The 27492-nt window shown below is 53.7% G+C and overlaps 1 protein-coding gene across 1 annotated transcript; it reads right to left on the bottom strand.

Moving 5' to 3' along the window:
- Positions 1–6632: 6632 nt before the first annotated feature.
- CCDC124 (coiled-coil domain containing 124) lies at positions 6633–15524 on the bottom strand. Its single transcript, XM_081134777.1, has 5 exons — positions 15026–15524; positions 10216–10385; positions 7806–7995; positions 7217–7331; positions 6633–7098 (listed from the first exon to the last, which is right to left on the bottom strand). Exons 2-5 carry the CDS (start codon positions 10372–10374, stop codon positions 6891–6893), a joined length of 672 nt encoding a protein of 223 aa, XP_080990903.1. The 5' UTR covers positions 10375–10385; positions 15026–15524; the 3' UTR covers positions 6633–6890.
- Between the last annotated feature and the right edge of the window lie 11968 nt (positions 15525–27492).

Below are 27492 nucleotides of genomic sequence, written 5' to 3'. Positions count from 1 at the left end.
TCCCCCTCCCCCCACTGAGGGCTGCCTGGGAGGTCCTCAAGTCTTTCACCTTCAACTGGGTGGGGGTATGTCTCTGTACCCCAAATTGCAGTAGCTCTCTCCTCACAGTGGTATGTAGGATCTGAAGCTTGGTATTGGAGGGTATGGAAGGGGTTTCTCTCCCTCTCACAGCTCCCCCTTTGAATTCTCCGAGTTAAGCACGCCCCCTCCCACCAATATGCCCCCCGCAGAAAAGAGGAGCTTTGCCAGGACCTCCACCCCAGACCCCTGGAACACCCTCTCAACACTGCCAACTCACTGTCTGGAGACGGCCGCTGCAGCTGGAACCCCGTGCCTGGCCTGAGCTTGAAGGCAAGTGCAAGGCAGGGCAAGGGCTTGAGAACCAGAGGGTGTGTGCATCGCTGCAGAATGCCCCCTCCCCGTGGTCCTGGGCCCCGCCCCGCCCCACCCACCCAGGGAGAGGCCACAGCTTGACCCCCCTCCCTGCCATGCTGCTTTGGGGGGATCTCCCTCTGGATCTCCAGAAAGCCCCCACCCCACAGGAGCATGCCTGCAAACCTCATAGAATGCTCCAAGAGCTGGAGGGACCCTCTGCCACCTCAAAGCACTCATTTCACAAACGGGGAGCCCCTGGCCAGGACCCAGCACCCCAGCAGCACAGATTACTGCTGTCCCCCTCACTCTGGGGGTTGCTTTCCAGTGTCGGGAAAGAACTTGAGCCAAGGAACTAAGAGGAGGCAATTAAATACCCCACCCTCACCCCCACCCTGAGCGAGCTCTGGGGCCTGGGGGGGTCCAGTGGGAACCAGGAGGCCTCAGACAGCTGGGGATGTTGCCCAGGCTGGAAGGTCCCAGTGAAGGTTGGGGCACCCTGGGTGGCCAGAAAACAAACAACAGAAAACTTCTCTATGTCATTGTTGGCCCATGAAGTCTCCCCTCTCCCCTCACTATTGGGGTACCTGCTGAGCGTGAGTCGCAGAGGTCTGTGAAGGTTACTCTGCCAAATCAGTACAATGCAGCTGTCAAATTTTGGGTCACTAGAGAGTGGGGCAGGGAGAGTCCAGGGCTCAGCCCCTGCGGTGACCTTGGTCCTGCCCAGGCTGCTCTCTGAGCCTCTTTCACTTCAGCAACTGGACAGCGCCCACCTCTGTGGGTCCTTCCTGCTCTGGGGAGTTTGCGAGGCTGCCTGCTAGGCTTTGCCGTTCCCCTCCAGCCCCCCAGCCCCAAGAAGCTGGCGCCCTCCAAACCGTAGAGTTCTCCACCAAGCTGCCGCCCCTTGCCCCCCCGCCCCTTGCCCCCGCCCAACCTGTCTCTAATCCCCACCCACCTTCCGCCGTGGCCTGGAGAGAGGGGGATTTCCTCTTGGGAGCCACAAGGCTGCTTCTGCCAGCCTCCATCCTTTTTTGTTATTGTTTCCCCCCTTTTCTTCCATTCGTTCTAAAAATAGCCCTCCCCCTCCAAGCCACCCCCCCAACTGGTCCGGAGCATCTCCTGAAAGGTAATTCGTTCGCTGGGCTGGGATTCCAAGGCCAGGATTCCTTGGTGAAGGCGGGGCTGAACGACGGGGGGGGGGGGGGGGGGGGGGCATTGGGAACACACTCCCTTCCATTGTGTGCGTGAGACTCGCTCTGAGGGCGCTGCCAGCACGACCGTGACCATGTGTAAATGGAAAGAGAACAAAGGGGGAGCTTGGGGTCTGCATTGTGGAGACAGAGAGGGAGAGGGCTGCCGGTGCCTCGGGTACCCCTCCCAGCATCTCCGTGGGGGTGACTCACCGCTCATGGGGCTAGGCTGAGGCCCATGCCTTGGTCGAACACCGTGATGGACAGTCAGGAGTCAGCAGTCAAAGAGTGGACATCATTGTGGAAGGCTCCTCACCCCTGAACCTCACAATTGCCCTTTGCAGCCCCCAGAAGATCCCTCCCAGTCCTGCAGCTTATCTGGTCTCCACTGTCTCCCCACAGTTCCTTCTCCAAGACGCAGCCACAGAATTCTATTCTCACCCATGTGACTAGTCAGGTCCTTATCCCGACTAACCGACACTCTCCAACTTCAACCAAGAGAAGGGCCCTGAATCACCCCTCCTCAAGGTCCCACATAGTTTGGCTCTCCCTCCCCTTTGTCCTAGCTCTCCAGCTGTATCCCTGGACCATCCAGCATGCTCTGGCCATGCCGAGCATCAACCCTAACCAGCCCAGCATCTATCCTAATTAGCCCAGCCTCAGGGCCTTTGCATCTGCTGTTCCTTCTGCTAGGATTGCCCTTCCCTGGCTCTCCTCACCCCCTAATATCTTTCAGCCTGCAATGTCACCTCCTGTCTAGAGTTGTCCCTTCTCTGGGCATACCATCCGTTTATTGTCCTCATTCCCTGGTATGGTCTATTCATGTATTCACCTTCCCCCCCCCCCCCAGGAGAATGTGAGGCTCAGTGCAACTTGGACCTGGCTGATGAGAGGAGGGGATCACTCTGACCCAGCTCAAATTAACAGGACAGTACTACCCAGCTAGCCACCCTGGAAAGCATCCCTAGAACATGCAAAAAAAATCCAGGTCCTGCTTCTGCAGGGGCATTGCCTAGGACAGTGAAACTGAAAACACTCACATGTTCCCAACCTGGGAACCATTTAGCCCATTTCCAGAATAACATGCCACTGGGGGGAAAAATGATCCACAGGGACCAAGTTCCCCGTCTGTTAAGCAGAAGCCAGGTTGGAGAAGCAACTGTTCAAGTGTTCCCGTGGCAAATAAGTGTGAAGAGCAAAGATGAGAATGGGGGGTGGGGGAGGCACTGGGAATAGCTAAGGGCCAGGAGCCCTCAGGGGCTGACCTTTCCCATTATTAGTTTTTCCATAAAGTTTTATTATCTTACACTTTTTAAACCAAGGGAAAGATAAAAGGAAAATTGCTTTGTTGGAGAGTACGAAGGCTCAGAGAGGGTATTGCCCCCATGGGACAGAAAACACACCTGTACCTGTTGAGAAATCAAACACTCCCCTCTTACTTGCCTCCATAAAATTACCCTCAAATGTTTTTCAAGCACCTACCATATACTGTGTGCCCAGAGATTGATGGTGAGCCTGGCAGGTGAGGGTCCCTGGGTAGCAGGCAGAGTAGGAAGCCCCAGGTGTTCCAGGATGTTACGGCAGTTAGGATGAGCTGGGACCTGCCGCCTCCGCAGGGCCAGGCCCAAGGCAAAGGGTTTGGGTTGGGGGAGACAGAAGGCCCCCGAAGGTGCTGTTAGTGCCACACCTTTGTGCATTTCACTGCCTGGCCAAGACTCAGCTCAGGCTGGTGCTGAAAGCCAGGAGGTTGGGAGATGGCTTAGGAATAGGGTGGGGGTGGGACCCAGCATGCAGGGCGGTAGGAAACCCTACAGGGAGGTGAGAGCCAAAGACATCATCGGCAAGTTCCCCACGGCGTTCAGAAAGGCTCAAGGGAAAGGCGTGTAGGGGGGAGGAGAGGAAAAGGGAGACACCCGACCGAGATTAGGGCTGTCAGATAAAATGGGACCTACTTATAATAATAAAAATTATATTCGTTGTTTGGGCATCCTGTATTTTTTTTTCTGGAAACCCTAGGCTGGAATTTTCTGGGGTTTGCTGGGGTAGGGTTGCGGCTCCAGAAAGTGTCCGTCCCAGTCTCTCTTCCCATCACCCCAACACCCCCCACCCCCGTGCCACCTTCATAGGCTTCTCTTCGTCCTCACATTGTCCCTCTTCCTTAACTGCTCCCCAAGGTCGCCCTCGCCTCCTCCTTCCTTTGTTGTCCGCCTCCCTCTACACTCTCCCCTAGCCCCTCCTCCTTCTGCACCCCTCTCCCTATCTCCCCACCCTAAGTTTCCCGCCTTCTGGGGAACCCACCCCTCCTCCACAGCCCCTCCCTTCTCGCTCACCCTCTCCCACGGTGCCCACCCTCTCCTCTCCTCCCCGCATCCGCCCCCGCGGATCCCCCGGGAGCACGAAGGGGAACCCCGGGCCACAGCGCGGAGCTCCGCGCAAGCGCAGAGCCGTCCGGCTTCCCCGAGGCTGCAGCCGCCTCCGCACTGCGGCCCGCGAGCCTAGTTGCCTAGGCGACGGCTGGAGAGGGAACCTAGGGAAGACCCCGCTTTCGCCCGGCGCCACCCCCCCACTCCCGCCCCAGCGAACTCCGCTCTAGTTTGAGCCGGTTTCCCTGCCCCATCCCCCTTGCGCACTGCGGAGGGTGAGGATTCCCAGGCCCACCAGCGGGGATCCACACATGCGCGCTAGCTGCGGTGTCCCCTCCCCACCCCTCTTGCGAAAAGGGAAAGCCCTGACGCGTGAAGAGAGGCGCCCCCTTCCCCCCGCGTGAGCAGGCGCAATGCGCACTAGTGGCCCCGCAGCCCCACCCGGTCTTCCCGGCTGCACACGCCGCCGGGAGGTCTGGAAGCACAAGGAACTCCCAGCTCACGCGCCCCCTCCCACGCACAGCCACAGCGAAGCCAGGGATTCCCTCCTGCAAGTGCGCAGGTGCGGCCGGGAATTTCACGGGGGCGCTGTCGGAGAGAGAGAAGGGGCTTTTCTGTGAAAGGGAACAGACGTTATTACCGACATCTTAACGTTTGAGTACTGACGGTGGTCCCCTCAACTCCTGTCCAGAATTTTACCATTACTCTCTAGTCCACCGCCCAACTCCTATAGGTCCCCAGCAGAGCTTGCCACAAGCAACTCGCAACTCGGAAGCTCCAATACTCTTCCTCCCCTAGTCACACAGCTCTCAGGGGTCCCTATTGCCCTGTGGTGAAGCCCCATTCCTCAGCCTGGTGGGCTTCCTTCCTTGGGTTAATCACCAATGGTCCCTGATCTTCCCTCATTCTGGGCCCCAACATAGGCATGCAGGAGGCTCCGTTGCCAAACCCTTCTTCAAGATAGGCCCTTCCCAGGCACCATTTTGTTGATTCTCGAAATAGCTTAGGGGTAGATACTGTTTTTAGTCTCATTGTATATAGGAGTTAGGCTCAAACCCGCTATGTCCCTGGCCTAAGACCCCAGAGGTAAGAGGCAGAGGCCTCCATTTGTAGAGAGCCATCTGGGCTCTTGCACTGGTTATTGGCAGACACCTTCACCCCTGATTCATGGCCCCACCACCACCCTTGCTGGCTCCCTCATAGCTCTGGGTGCTTCCTGGTTATGTGACACAGGCAGGTGACTTAGTTTTCCCATCTGTAAAGGGGACCAATATCTCACTGGGCCGTCCTTAGGGCTCAGTGAGATATTGCCAGGGCCCAGCATCCAGGGGATGCTTCTAAGAGCTTGTCCAGTCCCTGCACTCCCTGGGGGGCACTTTGTTAATAGGCAGCCCCTGCAGGGCTGCTTCTCTCTTTCTTACTTCCCTAACCCCCACAGGGTCTTCCTGAATCCTTCACAAGCCCTCTAGTCCTTGTCTCAGGACTGGCTGCTGGGGGACCCCCAAACTAAGCCAATGCTCACTCCATGTTGGTTAGTTTTTATGTCAGCTGCCATTGTTTCAGGCATCCTACATACTGCACTTCAGCTGTATCCAATTATTAATGGCATCCCTCCCTTGAACAGTAGAGTGGTGACCTCCAGGTCTTTGCTCGAGTGGCTACTTTGGCCTTTTCTGTTCCTTGTCTGCGTGGAGAACTCCTATGCATCCTTCAGGGCCCTCCCTCCAATAAGCCGCCTACTTTCCTACCTCTGGGCAGAGCCTGGCCCCATTTAGCCCAGCCCTGATTCCACACAGTTGGGGATATCTATGAGGATCTGCATCTGAAACTTGCAATTTGAGAGACTAACCTTCTTGGCAGGAAGAAGCAACCATAGGCCCTGAGGGGAAACCAGCCTGCTGTGTTGTAGCAGAGAGCAAGGAGGCAGGAGGGGCTGGAGCTGAGAGGGGGTTAAGAGTGGGAGCATGGAGAAAGGACTCGGGCAGCCCTGTGGGTGTAGAGAGAGTGTCACTTTAGTGGGAGGCATAGCAGTGACCTGGTAAATGCTTAGACCCCATTCCACACATGTTGGGTCCATCTCCCAGCTGCCCTCCCTCTCTGCTGACTCCCTAAGGGTGACTAAGCACTTGGAAGCAGGAACCAGGTTCAGACCTCTCCCAGCCCTTCTCAGTCATGTGGCCTTCAAAGAGCTCATTGCTACCCAGGTCCACCTGCCTGCTTCAGCCTCCAGGCCTTTGCCCGCCCAGTGCCCTGCCTCTGTGATGGAATCTGACTGATCTTCCACTAAGGCCCGCTCTGAAGAAACCCTCCACCAGGAAGCCTGCCCAGATGTCTCCTGTGTTGAAACAGCACAACAGCCAGCATTTCCTGGTGGCCTGGTTGCTGACTCTGAACCAGATTCTCTGGATGCCAACTTGCCTCCAATCTCCTCTGATTGATTTCATAAAGTGACCTGGAGCCACAGCCTCAATTTCTCTGAGCCACACCCTTGCAGGAGCCCAACAAGACTAAGGAATGGTGGTACAGGTTCCTCACTGGACAAGAGGCCCAGCCAGGAGGGAGCGCCGTAGGAGCTGGGGCACAGCTCTCAGGTAGCTTGCTGCAACAGGAACTGTGCTGGGAGCTTTTATCATCTCTGGCTGTGGCCCGCATGTCCCCCCTCACTCCGGCCTTCATCTCCCCATACACACCCATGGAGACTTCAAGTACACATTCTGCCTCATCGACCACCTTTATTGGGCACTCAGCCAGCCACTGCTAACGAGGGAGGGAGATGGATGTCACTCAGAGCAGGGCCCTTGGTGGGAGGCATGGCTGATGATGCCAACTAGCCCCCAGGACATGCGCTGGCACGGACCTCTCTGTAACCCTGGGAGCTGACTCTGAGAGGGCATGTGGGGTCATGACCCTGACCGCCCGTGGGGCTGCTCCCCCAGTTCGTGGGGCTGCTCCCCCAGTTCGGGGCTCACTTGGGGGTGTTGAAGGGCATGACCCGCTGGTTCATGGGGTTGTCTGGTGAGCGCAGCCACTCCTTCTTGAGCAGCTGCTTCAGCTGCGACAGCCGCATGTTGGGGTTCTCTTGCTTGAGCCGAGGCAGCTGCTCCTCCTCAAAGGCAGTGAAAGCAGCCCGCATGCGGCGCTCCGGGTGTCTGTCTCCGGCCTCCTCTGCCACACTGCAAAGAGGACACTAGACTTCAAAGGGACCGCGGAGTGGCCCCGTTCCCAGAAGCTCATGTCCCGCCCCAGAGGCTCAAACCTGTCCCTGAAGGCTCATGCCCCGCTGTACACTACCTGAGCACAGCGATGGCTTCCTCAATTGTGCGTGCCTCCAAGCTGCCCTCCGCCAGCACGCGGCGGTTCACATTTTCCTCCAGTGGCACCTCCAGGTGGCTCTTGACTTTCTCAGCTGGGGATGGGCAGTCACCCAGGTGACAGAGACACACCCAGAGTCAGAGAGAGACACAGTGGGGAAAGATGGAAAGGGAGAGACAGAAACGCTACTTGAGTTGAGAAGCCCTCCCAGGACTGACCTATGTGGTGATCCTACCCTACCGGTGCTCAGCCTCTGCCCTCCTAACTCCCCTGGAGCTGGGCACATGGAGAAGACTCACATGTGGCTGCTGTTTCCTCAACATCGGGCAACATCCCCCCTACACTGGGGCAGGCTGGGGCAGGGGCAGGTGCAGAGCAAGTACACAAGTGTGTGCAGTGCTGACCGTGCTCAGAGCAGGTCTGCCAGGCCACCACCCACCCACCTTTCACCATGCAGAACCCAGGCAACATCTCCGAGACAAGGAGGGGGTCTGAATTTACATTACGGGGAGATCCCCTGCATTCTTTAGTGGGTAAGAGGGCAGCTCCAGAGGGGACCCTGCCCCACCTGTTTCTTGGGCTTCCTTGTGCTGATGGTCTCTGCGGAGCGTCTCCTCAATCTGGGCGCGGGTAACTTTGCTTGGCATGGCCACCCGGGGGGCCTTGCCGCCCTTGAGCTTGGAGTCCTCCTCCTCCAGCAAGCGCTGGGCCTCCTTTTTGCGCTCCAGCTGCTCCAAGCGCCGCTTCTCCTTTTCCTCCTGGGGTGATGGGGCAGTCAGGGGTGGATACCACCCTACTGCCATGGGTTCCAGATTTTCATCTCAACCAACGTGGTTTGAGGCTCTGCAGTGTGCTAGACTCTGTGCTGGGCATAGGGGACATGGCTGGGAGCACGATGGTCCAACATATATAAAGATGGAAACAATGGGGAACCTTGGCCAACACAGGTGGGTGGGTAGGTCTGAAAGGAAAAAGTGACCCCTGGGCTTGAGGAAGAGCCAACCAGGAGGAGGGCTGGGGCACAGGAGAGTAGTGGGAATGGCAGGTGTAAAGGCCCTGAGGCAAGAACTACCTAGCATGACAGAGGAGGAACACAGAGACTGGTGTGGCTGAAGTGGGAATGGGATGTGTAAAGGGAAAAGGGGGGTGGGGGGACAGCTTAGGAACCTCAAGGGCAAGGGAGACAGTTTGTATTGGATTCCAAAGGCAACAGGAGCCACAGAGTGTTTGGATCCATTTGCCAGTTGGGACAGGAATTCTGCCCTTTTTAGTCAGGAGACCTTGGGGGAGGCACTGTCCCCAGCCTAGTATCACAGGGGCTGGGACTGATCCCACCTTGGCTCCCCAGGGAGACCCAGATGCCAGTGGGACAAGGGGAACATCTGGCCTACAGAACGTATCCTTGGCCACTGCTCCTCCACCGTTCCAGGGGATAGAGGTTCTTATTCACTTATAGTGTAGAGCCCTTTGGCTGAGCTCTGCACTACAGGCACCGCTGCTTGCCTACCCACTGCCTACAACTCTACCATCTGCCTCCTATGCCTCCAAGATGGTCCCTGCCTGCAATGCCCCATGACACTCCCATGGATGGACTAAGTATCCCAAGAGAGGGGTTGATGTGCCTGAGGACACCCACTGAGCCTCCATCCCGCCTGCATGGCACAAAAGTGTGTGGGGGCAGGTTTAAAGGTCAAGACTGTTTGAGTATAGCTTCTGGGGCTCCCACTTCTGTGCTCAGGCACCTCAGACAGGGCCACTGTATTCTAAGCCTCAGTTTCCTTATCTGGAGGATGGGGATGACCCCAAGGCCCAAAACAAAGGCCTGGGGAGGGCTCCCAGGCTCCAAACTGTCAAAATATCTCTGGCTTTTCTGTCTGGATAATGGATCTTTGACGGACACTGATTTTCTCTTTGAGTTTTCAACTTTCCTATGTTGTCAAAATGTTGACAATCAAAAAGGAAGTTTAAAGACCCCCACAAACCCAATGAAGCATGGTGAGGAAGATGGGGAGGGAACCAGTGACATTCGATGTCCACTAACAACAAAGCAGGACCCAGTCCTGCACAGAAAGACAATGAGAAAACTCTCAGAAGTACCCAGGCACCCCATGATCTGGGTGTGCAGGGACTGCGTATCACCACTGGTATTTTCCACAACCTTTATCAGTTTTCCAACGGAGGAAACCCCTGTTCTCTCTGCGGAGTCACCAATGTATCACGAGAGCCCTGGGGAGGTCTGACCCGCCCAGGAACCAGGATGTCTGTTATAGGGGTCTCTGGCGCCACCTACTGGGCAGAGCAGGTCAGCACCAGCCCTCAAACATTCCCAGACAATTAAGCACCCATTGTGTGCCAGGCAGTGGGGCCCATCAAGGATAGTCAGCCATCCCTGCCCTCTTCTGTGTTTTTATGAACTCCTGGGAGATCCTGAAGGCCCCAGGTCAGCAAGTCAGAAGTGGGAGTCTATCCCAGCATTTCTCAGCCTCAGTACTGCTGATGTCTGGGCTGGCTCATTCTTTGCTAGGGACCCATCCTGAGCACTGTGGGGTAATGAGCAACATGCCTGGCCTCAACCCACCAGATGCCAGCAGCACTCTCCACCAACCAGTTGTGACAACCAAAAATGTCTCCAGATGTTGTCAAGTGTCCCCTGGATACAGAATCACACACACACACACACCCCACGCCCCCCATCACCACCCCGGGGGTGAGAACTGCCAGAGTAACCTGACCCTGGCATCATATGAAGGAGAGAAACAAGCCCATGGAGGGTTGTGGCTGCCTTGCTGTTCCTCAAACATGCCAAGTCCTGGCCATCCCAGGGCCTTTATATAAACTGTTGCTTCTGCCTCCCTCCCTGCCCTTGCTCCAGGTCTAGTGCCTCCTTGCCCTTCAGGCCAAAGCCTCAGAGGCCTCCCACCACCTCCTACCATGACTGCCTGTCTCAGTCACGGGTGTGGCAACCCAGGGCCCCCCACCTTGCGCTGCTCCTTCCTCATGACGTGTTTGTCCTCATCCTTCCAGTAGGCATCCTCCAGCTCCTTGTGCTTCCGGGCATCAGCTGCCGCCTTGGCTTCAGCCCTCCGTGCCCGGGCTGCTGCTGACTTGGTGTTCTCGCCCTGGAACTTCTTGGGCATCCCTCAGCAGGCTGTAGGAAGAGGGTGGGGGACCAGTGAGTGGGGAGAATCCATCTCCAGGACCCCCAGACTCACTCCTGGGCAGCCAGGACCCCCTTGGGGCCTCAAAGGCCTTTCTGTAAAACAAGGGCTCAGACTTAGTGATTTCTCTTTTTAAATATGTATTGAGGTGAAATGCACATAACATAAAATGAACCATTTTAAATGTACAATTCAGTGGCATTTCATACATTCACAATGCTGTACAACCATCACTTCTATCTAGTTCCAGAATATTTCTATCACCCCAAATACCTCCCTCCCCCAGGCCCTGGCAACCAATAATCTGTTTTCCATCTCTATGGATTTGCCTCTTCTGGACATTTCATATAGATGGAATCATACAGGCGGCGTTTTGCACCTGGTGTCTTTCATTCAGCATGATGTTTTAGAGGTCCATCCACATTGTATCATGCATTAGTGCTTCATTCCTTTTTATGGCTGAGTAATATTATCTTGTGTGGATGGACATTTTGTTTATCCATCCATCCACTGATGGACATCTGGGTTGTCTCCACTTTTTAGCTCTTATTAAGTCATGCTGCTGTGGACTCCGGCAGGCCAGTCTGTGTGTGGCCCCTCCCACTCTGCCACCTTTGAGGCCTCAGTTCCCCTCACCCTGGGTAAGCAGCTGCCATAAACTGCAACCAGTGACCCAGCCCAGGCTCACACAGCTGGGAGGTGGTATAACAATCATGAAGCTGCTGTCCAATAGGCACCTGGTCTGTGCGAGTCCCACGCTGGGCACTGGGGAAATGACCACACACACCAATGGCAGGTTCTACCTCCCTGTGCCTGGCCCACCACTAAACACTTTCTATGGACCAATTAAATGAATGCCCCAAAGCAGTAAGTGTGGAGACTGTTCTTATTCCCATTCTAAGGCAGGGAAGCCAAGGTACCTGGCCAGGTCGCATGAGGCTAAGCCTGGAGTTTCACCTCCAAGTCTTTCCTTTCTGAGGAAGGGAAGGCTGAGAAATTAACAGCACCACCTCCAAGTGCTGACTGAGGACCAAGTGCTGTGTGGCCAAAGGCACGTGCCTTCTGGGCCTCAGTTTTCCTCATTTGGGAAATGGGCTGATACACCTCCCTCCTAAGTCATTCTCACCCCTCACTGAACCTTGGAGAAACAGGCCCAGAATCCAAGAATAAAGAAGAGGGAATGTGGGACCATCCTGACTCAGGACCACTAGGCAACCCCTAACTCCAACCTCTCAGCTGTGTGACTGGTGGGCAAGGGAGCTCCCATCTCTGACCCTCATCAGAAACTCTAATATCAGTTCCTGCTTGCAGCAGTTGTGTGCACTGGGCTAAGGGCTTTATAGGCAGCATCTTAATTAATTCTCACAACCCTGATGGGTGACAGCCAAGTTGAGACCTAAAGGGTGGGTCAAAGGCAGTCCTGTGATGATGAAGGGATGAAGTGCACAACACACGCAAGGGCCTTGAGGCAAGAATGAGGCTATGTTCAGATACCAGGGAGTTATAAGGCAGCTTTGAGCAGGGCAGGAACAACTTCTGATTAAGTTGTTCCAAAGCCCTCTCTGGCTATCATGCGGGTGGCACCAAACACTGAGGGAATTACCATGGTGCAATGGGCAAAGTCGGAGGTTTAGAGTCAGATGAAGCTAACACTGGGTACAGGCATATTCTAAACCATTTCATCCCAGCAGCAGTAATGGCATCCTTCACTAAGCACTTTATATGGACCAACTCAAACAAATACCCCAAAGCCTTAAACGTGGGGACTGTCCTTATTCCCATTCTAAGGTGGGGAAGCTGAAGTACCCGGCCAGGTCCCCATTTGCAGGTGAGAAATCTCATGCTTTGAAGCTCAGGGCCACACAGGGGGTTAGTGGAGGGGCCTGGATTCCACCTCAGGCCCAGCCCCTCAGTCCTGACTCCATGCTCTTAACCACTGCTCCACCCTAGGGTCCCAGCAGGTCCCTCAGGGAACATCAACACAGATCAGGACTTTGAGGCCACTGGGGCTCCTCATTTGATACAGAAGGGAGGACCATCCAGGCTGAGACTGGGAAGCAAATCCCATGAGGAAGAACAGGACAGACTGAGGATCAGTGTACCCAAGAGACTTGGAGTTGAGTTCTGGGGCCTGTAATCATAGCTGATGTGTTCCCTTCAACCCTCAGTTTTCTTATTTGAGATGTGGGGTTGATTCTAGTACCTCCCCACACTAAATCCAGCATTTATTACTGAGCATCTACAACAGAAACTCCCTTCCGATTCCCCAGGAATGCACCAAGAAGTGGGGGTTACTGTCCAAGTTACAGATGAGGAAATTCCTCACCCTCTTTTTCTCCCTCACTCATTCAGCAATACCCACACCAGCCTCCTTGCTAGTTTTCAAATATATCAAGCAAGTTCCCACATCAGGGCTTTTGCACTTGCTGTGCTCACCACCTGGCTGTTCTCTGCTCCTCTTTTTACCCAGTTAACTTCTATTTAAACTTCAGGACCCAACTCAGGCATTGCCACCTCCAAGAAGTGTTAACTGAGATACCCTTGACTCTCAGACCTCAAACTTCTCTCTTTTTAAAAAAATATGTCTTTATTGATTTCAGAGAGAGGAAGGGAGAGGGAGAGAGCGATAGAAACATCAACGATGCTAGAGTCATTGACCGGCTGCCTCCTGCAAGCCCTCTACTGGGGATAGAGCCTGCAACCCAAGCATGTGCCCTGACCTGGAATTGAACCCGACGACACTCTGAGTTACCCAGCCGGGGCTCAATAAATGTTTTGAGCAAGTAAATGAACAAGTGTTGATTTCCAGGGTCCCCCCAGTATTTCCTTCATGCTGTGTTGTGTCCAAACTCAGCTTCTCACTATTCTTCCCACTCACCTCCCCCTCCAGCCTCTGAGCCTCTGCTTGCTATGCCCTCATCTGACACACCCTACCCTATCCCTTTCTCCTGTGAAAACCCTGCTCATTCACAGGGACTCTACCCTAGCATTTCCTCCTCCCATACCCCACTGCTCACCATCCCCATCTCCAACCTAAGGCCTGACAGGTCTTTTTTGACCCCCTCTTCAGGCTGAGAACCCAGGACTGAATGTTTGTGTGTCCCTCCAAAATTCTTATGTTGAAGCCCTAATCCTCAGGGCCACTGTATTTGGAGAAAGGACCAATGAGGAGGTGATAAAGATTAAATGAGGTCAGCCCTGGCCAGTATGGCTCAGTTGGTTGAGCACTGTCCCATGGACCAAGAGGTCCCCAGTTTGATTCCTGGTCAAGGCACATACCTGGGTTGCAGGCTTGATCCCCAGTAGGGGACATGCAGGAGGCAGCCGACTGGTGTTTCTCTCTCATCAATGTTTCTCTCTCTCTCTCCCTCTCCCTTCCTCTCTCTAAAAATCAACAAAAACATATATTTTTTAAAAATAATGAGGTCATAGGGTGGGGCCCTAGTCTAATATGGCTGGTGCCGCTGTAAGAGCAAAAGACTCCAGAGCTTGCTCTCTTCACTATGTGAGTACACAACAAGAAGGTGGCTGTCTGGAGGTCAGGAAGAGCCTGCACCAGGAATGGCCAGCACAGAAACTAAACTGACTGGCACCTTGATCTTGGACTTCCCACCTGCAGAACTGTGAGCAAATAAATGTCTGTTGTTTAAGCTGCCCAGGCTGTGGTATTTTGTTATGGCAGGCAGAGCTGACTAAGACAGACAGCTTTCCTCTCTGGTAAACAGTCATTCACTTTGTCATACAGTAAACATGCAAAAAGCACCTAATACATGTGGGATGCTGGAGAAAGAGGTGGAGTCAATGGGCTTTCTGCCCACAAGGGACTCCCAGGCTGTCTGGGAGATAAACAATAAAAGTGACAACTCAGCTGTGATAGAGTGCTGGGGAAGCCTGGAGGGGGCTTCTGACCTAGCTTGGGGGTGTGTGTGTCAAAGGACTTCCTGGATGAGACATCTAAGAAAAAGTCTAAAGGAGAGGGAACACCAGAGCCCCCAGGAATGTGGGGGAGGCAGACTAGAAAGATGGATTTGTACTCCAGAGTGATGGGAGGGTGCAGAGGGTGTTAGAGCCTGGAGGTGCAGATCTAGGGGTCTGAGGTTGGTGAGGAAGTAAACTGGGGTGGGGAGAAGACAGAAGCAGGGAGCTCAAGCAGAGATCCGGGGAGTGGCTCTGGATGGACAGGGGGTACACTTAGGTGGGAATCAAGACCCACATAGTTGCTTGGGTGTGAAAGTAAGAGAGAACAGATGAAGCTCAACGCCTCCTCCTTCAAGGAGCCCTCCAGCTCTCCCTTCTGGGCTCCCCCAGCCCACAGTCCTTCTCCCCAGCCATGATACGGAAGAAGCCGGGGCGTCCGTGGAAACTCTGTGATCCCCAAGCCTAGAAGCGGCTCAAGGGCAGGGCCAGAGTTGGTGGCCTCGAACATGACGCTATCCTTCTGGGTCTCAGTCGCGCGCTGTAGTTAATGGGCACAGCTCCCGAGGGAGCCGTCGAGACTGGGCGCCGGAAGTGCCCCCGTCTCCAGGGACCCCACCTTCAGCCCTCCTGGGCAAAGGTCCCAGGCCGAGACGCCCGCCGGGCCCACCCGCACCCTGAAACCCAGCTCCGACCGCACCAATGCCGCTCCTACCTCCTTTCCTCAGCGCCCGTCAGGTCGCGCCTTCGTGACGTCACCACAGAGCTTGCGTGCTGAGCTCCCTACGGCACGCGCTGATTACGTACACGCGCCGCCGCCATCTTGGTAAAGGAAATGCTGGCCAGGTTCCCGACTCAAGCCAAGGCCACTATCCTTTTTTTTTTTTCTTCTTCATCAGAAAGCGTATGTTTTATAAAAAGTCATCCGTGTACTCGCTCACTTTAGATATTTGCGAGCTAGGAGGGGCGGGTAGAGACAATCTAGAACCTTGCCTTTACCAAGATGGCCGCTGCCTGGAGGACCGAGAGCAGCCTGTATTTCACACTTGGTCCGTCGGCGTCGGCCGGGAGCTGCCCTGCCGCCAGGGCGCGCCAGAGCCCACGGTCCACGCGCAGTCCCTAGACCCCGCACGCCCGGAGAAATACTCGGAGTCCTTCGCTATCGCTTTGCGGTTTTTCAGCGCTTTCCTAGCCCACATTCTCTGCCTCCGTTTGCGAAGCTGGGGAGGGAGGGGGCAAGAGAAAGCGGCAGAAAAATTTAACTCCGCGTCGTCCAGGTGGGGAAACTGAGGCTTATAAAGACCAGGAATTAAATTTGACCAAAATGTAACTGTGAGCGGCTCAAATTTCTCGCCGACCTCTCCTTCTGGATTACTGCCCTCCCCGACCCCCTTGCGATATTATTTACCTTATTATTTTATTAAACAGGTTTGGGGCCCAGCCCGACGTGGCTCAGGGGTTGAGCTTCGACCTAGGATGCAGCAGATGGTGGTTCGATTCCAGGTGAGGGCACATGCCAGGGTTGCTGGCTTGATCCCCAGTTGGGGGCGTGCAGGAGGCGGCTGATCCGTGAGGGCTCTCTCATCACTGATGTTTCTCTCTCTCTCCCGCTCTCCCTTCCTCTCTCTGAAATCTATAAAGATATATATATTTTTAAAAACCCACACAGGTTTGGGGGTCCATTTGTCTTAAGGATCTGAGGATGGTTACACTGGGCCTAGCTGTGGGAAGAAGAAGGGTATGAACTTGGAGAGCAGTTCCTCAGAGTCTGACTTGATCACAGAGTCCAACCCCAGTGCCCCACTGGGTCCCCACGCCCTGCTTCTCCCACCTCCCCACCTCTTCTCCCTTCTCTTCCCCATTCTCTCAATTCCAGCCACACCACCCTCCTTTCTCCAAATTGCCAGACCCTGTCCTGCCTCAGGGAATTCACCTGTGCTGTTTCCTCTGTCCTCACCCAGCATTTCCCCTAACCAGCTCCTTCACTTCCTTCAGGCCTTGGCCCAAATATCCCGCCCTGAGAAGACTTCCCTCACCTCCTGCTCCATCCCCAGCCCTCTTTTTTGTTTCCATTGTAACATCAACTTGCTTTATCCATTTGGTGACATGTTTGTTTTCTGTGTTTCCCATGGCTGTGATGTCTGGAGAATGTCTGGAATGGTGTTTGACACCAAGAAGACAGGGTTTAATGTAAACATTTATTGTTGTTTACTATCAGGGTGGGGAGGTGTGGAGGTGCCAAAGGCGATACCTATTGAACCTTCCACTGGACAAGAGCCAGATTTAAAAATGAATAAAAGCCCAACTGCTGTGGCTCAGTTGGTTGAGCACAGACTCGGGCACCAAGAGGTCGCCCTGGTCAGGGCACGTGGCAGGGTTGTGGGCTCAACCCCCCCGTAGGGGGGTGGGTGGGAGGCAGCTGATTGATGTTGCTCTCTCATTGATGTTTCTATATCTCTCTCCCTCTCTCTCTCTCCAAAAAAATTCAATAAAAACATTTAAAAATAAATAAAATAAGTATTTAAAAAGAGGCTTGTCACACTTTCCTGGGGGCAAGGGAGCCTGTTACTTCCTATTGACATAACTGAAGGCTTCAGGTCAAGTTACTTATTCTGTGTGGAAGACTGGCACACAGACTGCGAGGTGAAATGGGCAATATCAGGGTGGAGTGTGGAGTCAAGCGAGGATATTGCCCAATTCCCCCTCCCAGTCAGTGGAAAGGTGTCTGCCTGGCCAGCAGCCACAAGGAGCAGAGCAGCCCAGACCCGGGTGGTTCCCACATCCTTGACAAGAAACAACCTTCACCAGACTCTCCTTTGTCCTTGGCCTGCATGAGACCATTCCCAGCATGGCTCCCTCCCCCTCCCCACTGCTAGTTAACCCCTAGCCCTGGCCAGGCTTGGAAGCTCACCATCGGGTCTTCCCCATTGTTTAAGTAATAAAGGCTGTGTCTCTCCCCTCTGGTCCCCCACTAGGTTTTTTTGAACTAGCAAAGAACAGTATAGTGCCCCCTGGGTTGGAGCTTCTACAGTACACTTGGTATTGTTGGCAGGCTAGTCCAGAAAACCCCAGAGACCAGGACCTGGGCATGCCCAACAGAGAAGTGTTGGTAGGAAAATCCTGAAGTCTGCTGGGAGCAATCCCAGGTTGGGGGGGGGAGTAGATTCCCGGGGTGGGCCACAGGTTCTACGTGGTTTGCTGTAGCAAGCTTGCTAGATTCCTGGGGACCACCAAGGGACTGGAGGAACGCCCCCTCTGACTGGCAGGATTGCTCACGGTCCTGGGGACCATGGGAAAAGAGCAAGTAAGGAAACGAAAGGATTGCTGGTGGGGCTGCCCCGGTGGCGTGGCCTCTTTTACATGCAGTGTGGCGCGCCATGGTGAAACAGTTGGCTGCTGAAGCAAAAGTGGGTAGGTTGGAGGGGGAAGTAAAATTGGAATGGGACACGCATCTGATGCAGGCAGATCATAAGGAAGCTTTGGGATGGCAGTTAGAGCAAAGGGGGGGGGCGGGCAGAGGGGCAGCTACAGGATTTAGCAGTCCAGGTTGCTTGCCTGAGGGGGAAGAAGCTCACCCTGACCCTAACCCAGGCTGTGGTAGCACACCCAGAATGAAACCCTAGTAAGTGGGACCCTACTGCTGAAAGTGACTCTGACTCCGACAAAGAGATACTAGTTCAGACAGACCCAGCTGACCCAGCAGCCATGCAGGCTGGGCCCCTTGTTATCCAGAAACTGAAACCTCGCCCTGGCTGGTATGGCTCAATGGTTAAAGCACTAGAGCATTGGCCCAGGGACTGAAGTGTCTTGGGTTCGATTCCTGATCAAGGCCATGTACCTGGGTTGCAGGTTTGATCCATCGCTGGGGCGTGTGTGGGAGGCAGCCAATCTATATGTCTCTCTCACATTGATGTTTCTCTCTCTCCCCCCCCCCCCTTTCCACTCTCTCTAAAAGTTAATGGAAAAAAATATCCTCCTGTGAGGACTAACAAAAAAAAAGAAGAAAGAAAAAGAAACTGAAAACTCAGCTGGAGAGGCCAGAGGGGCAGGACCCAGCTGCCTCCACAACTCAAACACATGCACACCTCAGCCTGGCCATGCACCCTAGCCGCGATGGTAGAGTTAGCCACCAAGTATCTCCAAAAAGGGACAGGGACCGTCGCAGGTTGGCTGTTGAGGTGGTGGGACACTGGCTGATGGGGTAGTCCAGCCAGGGATGAGTTGCAGTGTATGGCCTCGGCCACTTCGCACCCCTCCCTGCACCAGCGAGTGCACAGGGCTGTGCTACATACACTGAGAACACGTCCCTTTTGACATGGATGACGGCAGGGTGTCAGGTCGCCTGGCCCGATGAGGGGGATTTACCCGTGTCTACGCCTAGGTGGGGTTCCATGCCAGAGCTCCACGCTTTCCTACAGGAAATGGCAATGCGGTGCGCTATTTATGAAGATGACTTTAGGGGGCCAGATGCAGCCAGCCGCCCGGTAGTGGCGGATCTGGGAGACTGAGTAGCCGCACCTACAGAGGGGTCCCACAGCTGGAGAAGGAGCAGCCCAGGCGGCTGGGAGAGAGCAGCGGGGCGTTGAAAGTCACCCCGAAGCAAACGTGGCTGGACTTCCTAAGAGTGGGGGTGGAGCCCCCAAAATTGACAGACAGCCTGTAAGATCAGCAGTTAAAGCCACAGCAGCAGTTTCAACTAGTGCCCACACCCTAGGCTAAGCCAGAAGTGTGGGTCTTGGAACAGACCCCAGCTCCAAGGTCGAGCTGTCGCTCCCCCCACCCCCCACCCCAGCTGGCAGATTACCTCAAATATGGCGGGGGCAGAGACGTGGCTGTGGCTCTACTCTACTGCTGGCTTCCCCAGAGGACGACCCTTGGGGTGGGCTCTTTGCGCAGGGAGTGGGCCAAAATTTCTGTCTGGTTGGGAGTCTCTGGGACAGGGACTCGAGGTTGCATGTAGAAATTGCCATCTACTGGTCCCCCAAGAATGTTCAACAGGTGTTAGCCCTTGTAGACACTTCTCCATGCACACTTCTCCATGGGGACCCTGACCAGTTCCAAGGACCCATCAGTGCCATCAGTACCACTACACAAGTGAGGCGCGTGTGGTGCATCAGTATCTTGCTTACCATTGGGCACCTGCCCCCCACCCACGCTGTGTTTGTTTCTCCTATACCGGAGTATGTCTTAGGGACTGTCCTTCTGGGGCTCCAGTTGAGGACTACTACCTGGGAGTCTGGGTGGTGAAGGCAGCCCTGCAGGGGCAGGCAAGAGCACCCCTGATAGTTCTGTCACAGCTGGGGCGCATGGTAGCCACAAAGCAATACCAGCTATCTAGGGGCCACAAAGAAATAGGGGAAACTATTGAGGAGAGCCAAGCTAGAGATTGTCCATCTAACTCTTAGTCCATACAGTTCCCCCATCTGGCTGTGAGAAAGCCAGATGGAGCTTGGTGAATGACAGTAGACTATAGGGAATTCAACAGTGGTTCCTTCCCCCTCTGTGGCAGTGCCCAATGCTACTGACATCTTAGACACCAATGTTACTGACACAGACAAGCTGGCAGTTCAAGCCGGCACATACCACTACATGGTAGATTTAGCTAATGCTTTCTTCTCCATTGACATCTACCCTGATAGTCAGGACCAATTCACCTTCAGCTGGGAAGGACGCCAGTGGACATTCACAGTACCTGCACAGCCCTACTCTGTGTATCGGTTTGGTTGCAGAACACCTGACAAAATGGACCCATCCCTCTTCCGTGACCTTGTACCACTATATGGATGACACCATGCTAACCTCTGACTGTCTTGCAGATCTGGGGAATTGTGTCCCTGGGCTCCTGGGGCACCTGGAAAAAAGGGGTTGGGCAATAAACAAGAACAAATTACAAGGGCCTGGGTTGTCTGTCAGATTCTTAGGTGTTGTCTGGTCAGGTAAGATGAAGGCCATCCCACAACCAGTAGTTGATAAGATCCAGGCCTAACCACAACCCCTCACACCTAAGCATCGGCAGGAATTTGGGGGGCTGTTGAGTTACTGGAGAGTTTTCATACTGCTCCTAGCTCAGATAGTCTGCCCATTATATGCCCTGACCTGAAGGGGGAGCCACCTTGAAATGGACTGAGGCCCACCAATGGGCCTTCACCGCCGGCGCCAAAGCAGCAGTAGCTGTGGTAAAGGCGCTGGGGGTCCTCGACCCCTCCTCACCCTGTGAACTAGATGTTACCCGTTTGCCTGAGGGGTATAGCTGGGGGCTCTGGCAAAAGCAAGGCAAAGCATGGGTCCCCATAGGCTTCTGGTCCCAACTATGGAAAGGGACTGAGAACTGCTACAGTCCCATTGAACAAGTCCTTGCCGTCTATAACGCTCTCATCGCCGTGGAAGCAATAACCGGACCAGCACCTGTCTTTGTGCGGACTACCCTCCCAGTCTCAGGTTGGATCCTGATGTAGGGAAGCAGCCCAAGAGCCACACTGCCCAGACTGCGTGCCTGATGCAGAGAAGCACTCTAGCCCTCTAGGTGCCCAATTGCAAGAATTCCTTGGCCTCCTCGCTTATGTGACCACTGAAGACTCCCCTCCTGACCCTGCTGACAGCCTCCCACCACTGCCCATGACTGAAGGGATACCACTCATTCCAGAATCCGCCTGGTGTATAGACAGGTCCTGTCAGGGGCAGCTGCCCTGTTAGAGGGTGGTGGCTTACAGAGGACAGGGAAGGACACAGCAGGCTATGGGCAGGGCCGCTGGGGATCTGTACAGATGCTGGGTGGTGTTTCAAGGCCTGATGCTCTGGCTCGAGAAGTGACAAGCCGACTTACGGCTCATGGCTGGAAAGCCCCTTTGGGAGTCAGACCTCTGGAAGGTCCTGGCCGCTGTCTGTGCCCAAAAGGCTGTCACCCTCTATCATGCAACTGGGCACACCCCCTGGCAGCGCCTGAGGAATGAAGAGGATGCCCTAGGGCACATCCGTTGGCTGGAGGAGGCCCCTGCTGAGGAGACTGCGGCCTGGCTCCGCCGGCAGATGAAACACGCGGGCCAGCGGACTCTCTGGGCCATGGTGGAGGCCTGGGGCCTCCCCCTGAGACATGCAGACGTGGTGGCCGCCTGCCAAGCATGGTGCCCCTCCTGTGCAGAGGCACCTGTGCCATCTGCCCATTGAGGGAGGGCACTTGCACCGGGGCGACCGACCCCTGGTGCTTTGGGAAGTGGACTACATAGGGCCACTGCCCGGCTCGGAGGGAGCTCAGTACGCTATGACCTCTATGGACACTGCTACAGGCCTGCTTCAAGCGTACCCAAGTCGAAAGGTGTCACAACAAACCACCATCTGGGTCCTGAAACAACTGTGTGCTGCGTATGACACCCCAGAGACCATCGAGAGTGACCAAGGCACCGATTTCACCAGGCACCTAGTCCAACAGTGGGCCGAAGAGCACAGCATCGACTGGCGCTTCCACCTCCTGTACAACCCCACAGGAGCAGAGCTCACTGAGTGGTACAAAGGCCTTCTCAAGGATGCCCTGTGGGCAGGACACCACTCGCTTTCAAGACGCCTTGCAGGCCCTGAATGAGAGACCTGGGGTCAGTCATGGGTTCCCAGTCGACCTGCTAACACAGCCCTGGACTTCCCCTGTACGCTTCCAGATAGCTATGGCAGAGGAGGCCTTGAGACTGGGGTGGGGACCCAAAACAATCTGCTTTTGCTGGCCTCTTGTGACATTCTCCCTGGGCGAAAGGTTCTTAGGTAGTCATGGACAGCCCAAGGTGGGCCCCACTGGTGCTCCCTGGTAGCCCCTTGACGTGAGGGCTCAGAGAGAGACTTGACTCTTGTCCAGGAGTATCTATGACATGGTCCCTCACCCTGGGGTGCCATAATCCCACCACGCATACTGTGCCAAGGGGAACATACACAGCATCTATATGGTGCTTGGTTTTGACCTCTACAACCACCTGCAGTGGGGGACCTACACGGGCCTGGCACACCCAAGCCAGGCTTGCCCCCCACAACAGTGACCATACTAGCCCAAGATCGCACAACTGCATGTGTGTTACCAAATGGGAAAGATCTGCCTTTGCTAATTCCAGTAGAACATCTTCCTTGTCACCCCTAGTCTGACCACAGGGAACCTGTTCTACCATGGGCAAGTACCCTGGCCAGGGAGGCCAACTGTTTAGACTGCTGGATATGCTCCGAGTTTCCTCTGTCTATAGCTGCGGGCCTCCCCTGGGACATTAGCCCCAGCAACAAGACAAAATGGAGCCGCCTGGGCCTGTGGAATGACACTGCCCCTGATTTCCACTGTGTGCACCAGAAGGTCTTCCACCTGGTCTGGGAGAACAGGTCGATCACACTGGACCCTGGCTGGGGCATTCTGTGTGGGAGAGACTAGGGTAGTTGACTGTGGTGCAGATAGAATTGTGGGGTCAGCCCAGCTGGTGTGGCTCAGTGGTTGAGCATCGATCTATGATCCCGGAGGTCACAGTTTGATTCCCGGTCGGGGCACATGCCCGGGGTTGTGGGCTCGATCCCCAGTTAGGAGAGTGCAGGAGGCTGCCAATCAATGACTCTCTCATCATTGATGTTTCTATCTCTCCCTCCCTCTCCCTTCCTCTCTCTGAAATCAATAAAAATTAAAAAAAGAGTTGTGGCATCAGACCCCCCTACTGTATTGAGAGAGCAATTCCACACCGAACACCACACATCACATGGGGTGAACACTTAAGGAACAATGCCGGAACATAGCCACCCTCACTGCCCAAGGCCCCTGGGGGAAACAGAACAACAGCTTAGAGGCAGCATGTTTCCTGTCCCTTGGGGGACCCTTGGGTCTGCCAGAGACCCTCTGGGTCTGTGGGATGCATGGCTGGCCATATCTCCCCTATAACTGGACAGGGCGCTGCACTTGGGGAAGCCCCTACATCCCAGGCTGGGTGGTGACCACTCTGCAGGCTCTCCCCTGCAACTAGGAGGCCTACACGGCTGGCACGGGCCCCTGTATGCCAGACCCACTGGTGGTTCTACCCCCTTGCCATACTCTCCCCGCAGGGAGGGAACATATGGACACATGAGATCCAGGCTTTAGATCCAGGGCTCAAACCTTGAACCACTCTGGCCCAGCCATCACCTTGCTGAATCCGGAAGTCACACAGATGCTCAAGGTAGTGTTACAGAACCTGATGGCTCTAGACATGCTGACTGCAACCCATGGAGGGACCTGTGCTCTCCTAGGGTCCGAGTGCTGCACCTACATACCTGACTCAGAACACAACGTCAGTTCAGCCTTGCAGGCCTTGAGAAGGGAGATCAATACCGTCTCTACCCTGGGCACTGACCCCTCACCTCCTGGTGGAACTCTCCTGGCTCCTGGAGGCACTATACCCTTTTAGGGGGTGTGGATCTCCTCCCCCTGCTATTACTCTGTGCTTGTAGCCTAGACTGCATTTGTGGATTTGGAAGCAATGTGTTAACACCCTAACTGCACAGGTCCCCTACTGGAAGACTGGCACACAGACTGCGAGGTGAAATGGGCAATATCAGGGTGGAGTGTGGGGTCAAGCGAGGATATTGCCCAATTCCCCCTCCCAGTCAGTGGAAAGGTGTCTGCCTGGCCAGCAGCCACAAGGAGCAGAGCAGCCCAGACCCGGGTGGTTCCCACATCCTTGACAAGAAACAACCTTCACCAGACTCTCCTTTGTCCTTGGCCTGCATAAGACCATTCCCAGCATGGCTCCCTCCCCCTCCCCACTGCTAGTTAACCCCTAGCCCTGGCCAGGCTTGGAAGCTCACCATCGGGTCTTCCCCATTGTGTAAGTAATAAAGGCTGTGTCTTTCCCCTCTGGTGCCCCGCATGTTTTTTTCAGACTAGCAAAGAACAGCGTGGCGCTCCTGGGGTTGGAGCTCTTACAGAACATTCTGGGACAAGCTAAATCTCCTGCAAGGTGACTTCTACTTCCTCCCAGGCACCCCCACTATGGGCACAGCACCCAGTCCTGAGGCCTCTTGACTTCTATTGGTCTGACAATCTATAGCTCTTAGATGCTGTCAGGTAAGTATCGAGGATCTGCTGCACACCTGTGCAGGAAACACAGTGGCAAGTGAGACAGCGTCCATGGTCTCCCAGGGTTCACAGGAAGTTGAATAAAAAAATTATGATCCTAACCACAGTCAGAAGATGTGCCCCATGTTGAGAATGAGTTAAGGAAGCCAGCAAGGTGGATAATTAAAGAGGTCTTCTCAGAGGAGAGGAGTTGGATGAAGAAAGGAGAGAAGGGTGTTCTGGGCAGAGGGAACAGCATATGCAAAAGCTGGGTGGTAACTGTATGGTGAAGAAAAAAAAAAAGCAGGCCCTGACTTCGGGCAGCTGGGAATTGGCCTGGTGTCCACAGTTGAGCTGTGGTGTCCTCTTGTTGAACATAATTTCATAGAACATCAACATCAGAGAAGGCCACTCTGGCCAGGATGGAGCAAGATAAAAACAAGACCCCTCCATAATCATGTCTGATCACAGACAAAAACAAGAGTAACATCTAAGCCCGTAAAGATGTCCATACCTTGGACCTTGAATCCTAATAGCTTAAGTTATATGGCAAAAGGGATTGTGCAGCCTGGCCGGTGTTGCTCAGTGGTTGAGCGTCAACCCATGAACCAGGAGATCACAGTTCAATTCCCAGCAGGGCACATGCCCTGGTTGCGGGCTGGATCCCCAGTGGGGGGTGTGCAGGAGGCAGCCGATCGATGACTCTCTCTCATCATTGATGTTTCTATCTCTCTATCCCTCTCCCTTCCTCTCTCTGAAATCAATAAAGATATATTTAAAAATGTATATATGACTTTTATTGATTTCAGAGAGAGGAAAGGAGGGGGAGAGATAGAAACATCAGTGTTGAGAGAGTCATTGATCGGCTGCCTCAAGCCCGCAACCCGGGCATGTGCCCTGACCAGGAATCGAACCCCGATCGCCTGGATTCTAGGTCGACGCTCAACCGCTGAGGCACGCCCGGCCGGGCAAAAAGTCAAATTTTTTTAAAAAAGGGATTGTGCAGATATAATTAAGGTTGTGGACTTTATTATTAATAATTTTTAAAATTTTTTATAAGTTTTAATAATCTTTTAATATTTAATTTAAATATTTTTTTAAATTACACTTTACATTCAATATTAATTTGTATTAGTTTCAGGGGTACAGCATAGTGGTTAGATCATACTTTACAAAGTGTTCCCCCCGATATTTCCAGTATCCATACATAGTTATTACAATATTACTAACTTTATTTCCTATGCTGTACTTTACAGTCCCATAACTATTTTGTAACTACCAATCTGTGCTTCTCAATCCCTTCACCTTTTGGACTTTAAAAAAATAGAGACTATCCTGGATTTTCCTGATGAGCCCAGTCTAATCACACAGCTCTTCCAAGCAGAGGACTTTCTCTAGCTCCGGGCAGAAGAGAGAAGAAAAATGAGAAGCCTGCCCTTGCCGGCTGTGATGATGGTGGGTGTGGGGGGCATGGGCCTTCCTCCTACCCTACAGCTGGATTCTTCCAGCAACCAGAATGAACCACCCTGCTGACAACTTGATCTCGTACACGAGGGAATCAAAATAAGTCTCTGTTGTTTTAAGCCACCCAGTTTGTGGGACTGTGTTACAGCATAATACAGTAGAAACGAATACAACAGATTTCCTTCCATAGGCCCTCTGACTAGGTACATTTCCCTCATCTACTTAATCCCAAACTTCATCTTGTAACAACTGGATCTTGGTCTCAGGTCAACAAAATGACTTTCTGCTGAGATAATTACAACCCTATCAGCAAGCCCAGCTCGTCAAGAGTGGAAACAAATATTTGGGTTCTCCTTGCCATACTAACCAACATGTTCCCCCTAGAGACACCCCCTCCTGCTCTGCAGAAACTGTTTAAATCCATTCAGAAAATCTCTCCCCTAAGGCACCAGCGTTTGGCTCACTCCTGCTGCAGTAACAATGCCGTGTTCCCATCTGAGTCTGTGCCTTTCAGTGTTACTGCTTCTTATAAGGACACAGGTCCTGCTCTGGAAGTCCCACAGACCCATTTAAATTCACTGGCCAGTACTGGTTTCCTTGTAGCAGACACGAGGAAGTCTGTGCTGTGGCAAACACTTCCTGCTACACTATGTAATACTGCAGGTCAAGTAGAAGAGTCTGTGATCAGAAAGAAAAAAAAAAAAAAGCCACCTGGATCTCCACAGACCCCCAGCTGGACCTGGGGCATGCTTTCCTTGCCTGGGTTTAGTTATCTAGGCTCCTGGCTTTGGGGCCTGTGAGGGGAAGCCTTCGAGATGGTCCCCAGTGATACCCCACCTCCAAGTGTTCACATCTTTGTGAACTTGAGCTGGACTTATCAACTTGCTTTTAATGAATATCACACAACAGAAGTGATGAGACAGCACTTCCAAGATTAGGTTTAAAAGATTACGGTTTGCCCAGCCGGCGTGGCTCAGTGGTTTGACCTATGAACCAGGAGGTCACTGTTCCATTCCCAGTCGGGGCCCATGCCTGGGTTTCGGGCTCCATCCCCGGGGGGAGGGGTGCAGGAGGAGGCTGATCGATAACTCTCTCATCATTGATGTTTCTATCTCTCTCCCTCTCCCTTCCTTTCTCTGAAATTAATCAATCAATAAAATAAAATAATAAAATAAAATAATAAAGCTATGGTTTCCTACCTCCCAACTTCCTAGCTTTCTTTTCAGGTAAGGGTGGCTATGTTTGCAGTATGCTTTTTCCATCTTGATAAAAGGGCGATGCAGCTGGCTTCCCATTCTTTCTGCTGTGAATGTGGATGTGATACCTGGAGGTGTAGCAACCACTTTGCAATCATAAGGCAACAAGCCTAGGGATAAAGAGAACATGAAAAATGGTGGAATCAAAAAGAAAAAAAAATCTATGGCATCATGGAGCAGATGAAAGGACACCTGTAGCTGCCTAGTTCTAGATTTCTGGTTACATAAGAAATATATTTAAGCTTAAAAAAAAAAAAAAAAAAAAAGACCTGCGGCTACTGTCTTAGGTGTTCTTGGGTCACTCATGCTGATGGAAGACAGCTGGGATGTCATGAGGCAGCCCTGTGGAGTGAGCGAATATAGAATTGGATACTTCAACCCCATTCGAGCCTTGAGCAGACCACAGCCCCAGCCAAAACC

This window comes from Miniopterus schreibersii (assembly GCF_964146895.1).
Source record: "Miniopterus schreibersii genome assembly, chromosome: 4".
NCBI lineage: Eukaryota > Metazoa > Chordata > Mammalia > Chiroptera > Miniopteridae > Miniopterus > Miniopterus schreibersii.
Note: the sequence above shows the minus strand (reverse complement) of the source record. Positions and strands in the feature narration are given on the sequence as shown.

Bases quoted from the DNA above. Each gene is read 5' to 3' on its own strand.
- CCDC124 (XM_081134777.1), bottom strand. From the start codon at position 10,374: ATGCCCAAGAAGTTCCAGGGCGAGAACACCAAGTCAGCAGCAGCCCGG. The intron at 7,996-10,215 runs GTGGGGGGCCCT...CCATCACCCCAG, and splicing joins TGAGGAAGGAGCAGCGCAAG to GAGGAAAAGGAGAAGCGGCG. The intron at 7,099-7,216 runs GTAGTGTACAGC...TCCTCTTTGCAG, and splicing joins GAAGCCATCGCTGTGCTCAG to TGTGGCAGAGGAGGCCGGAG.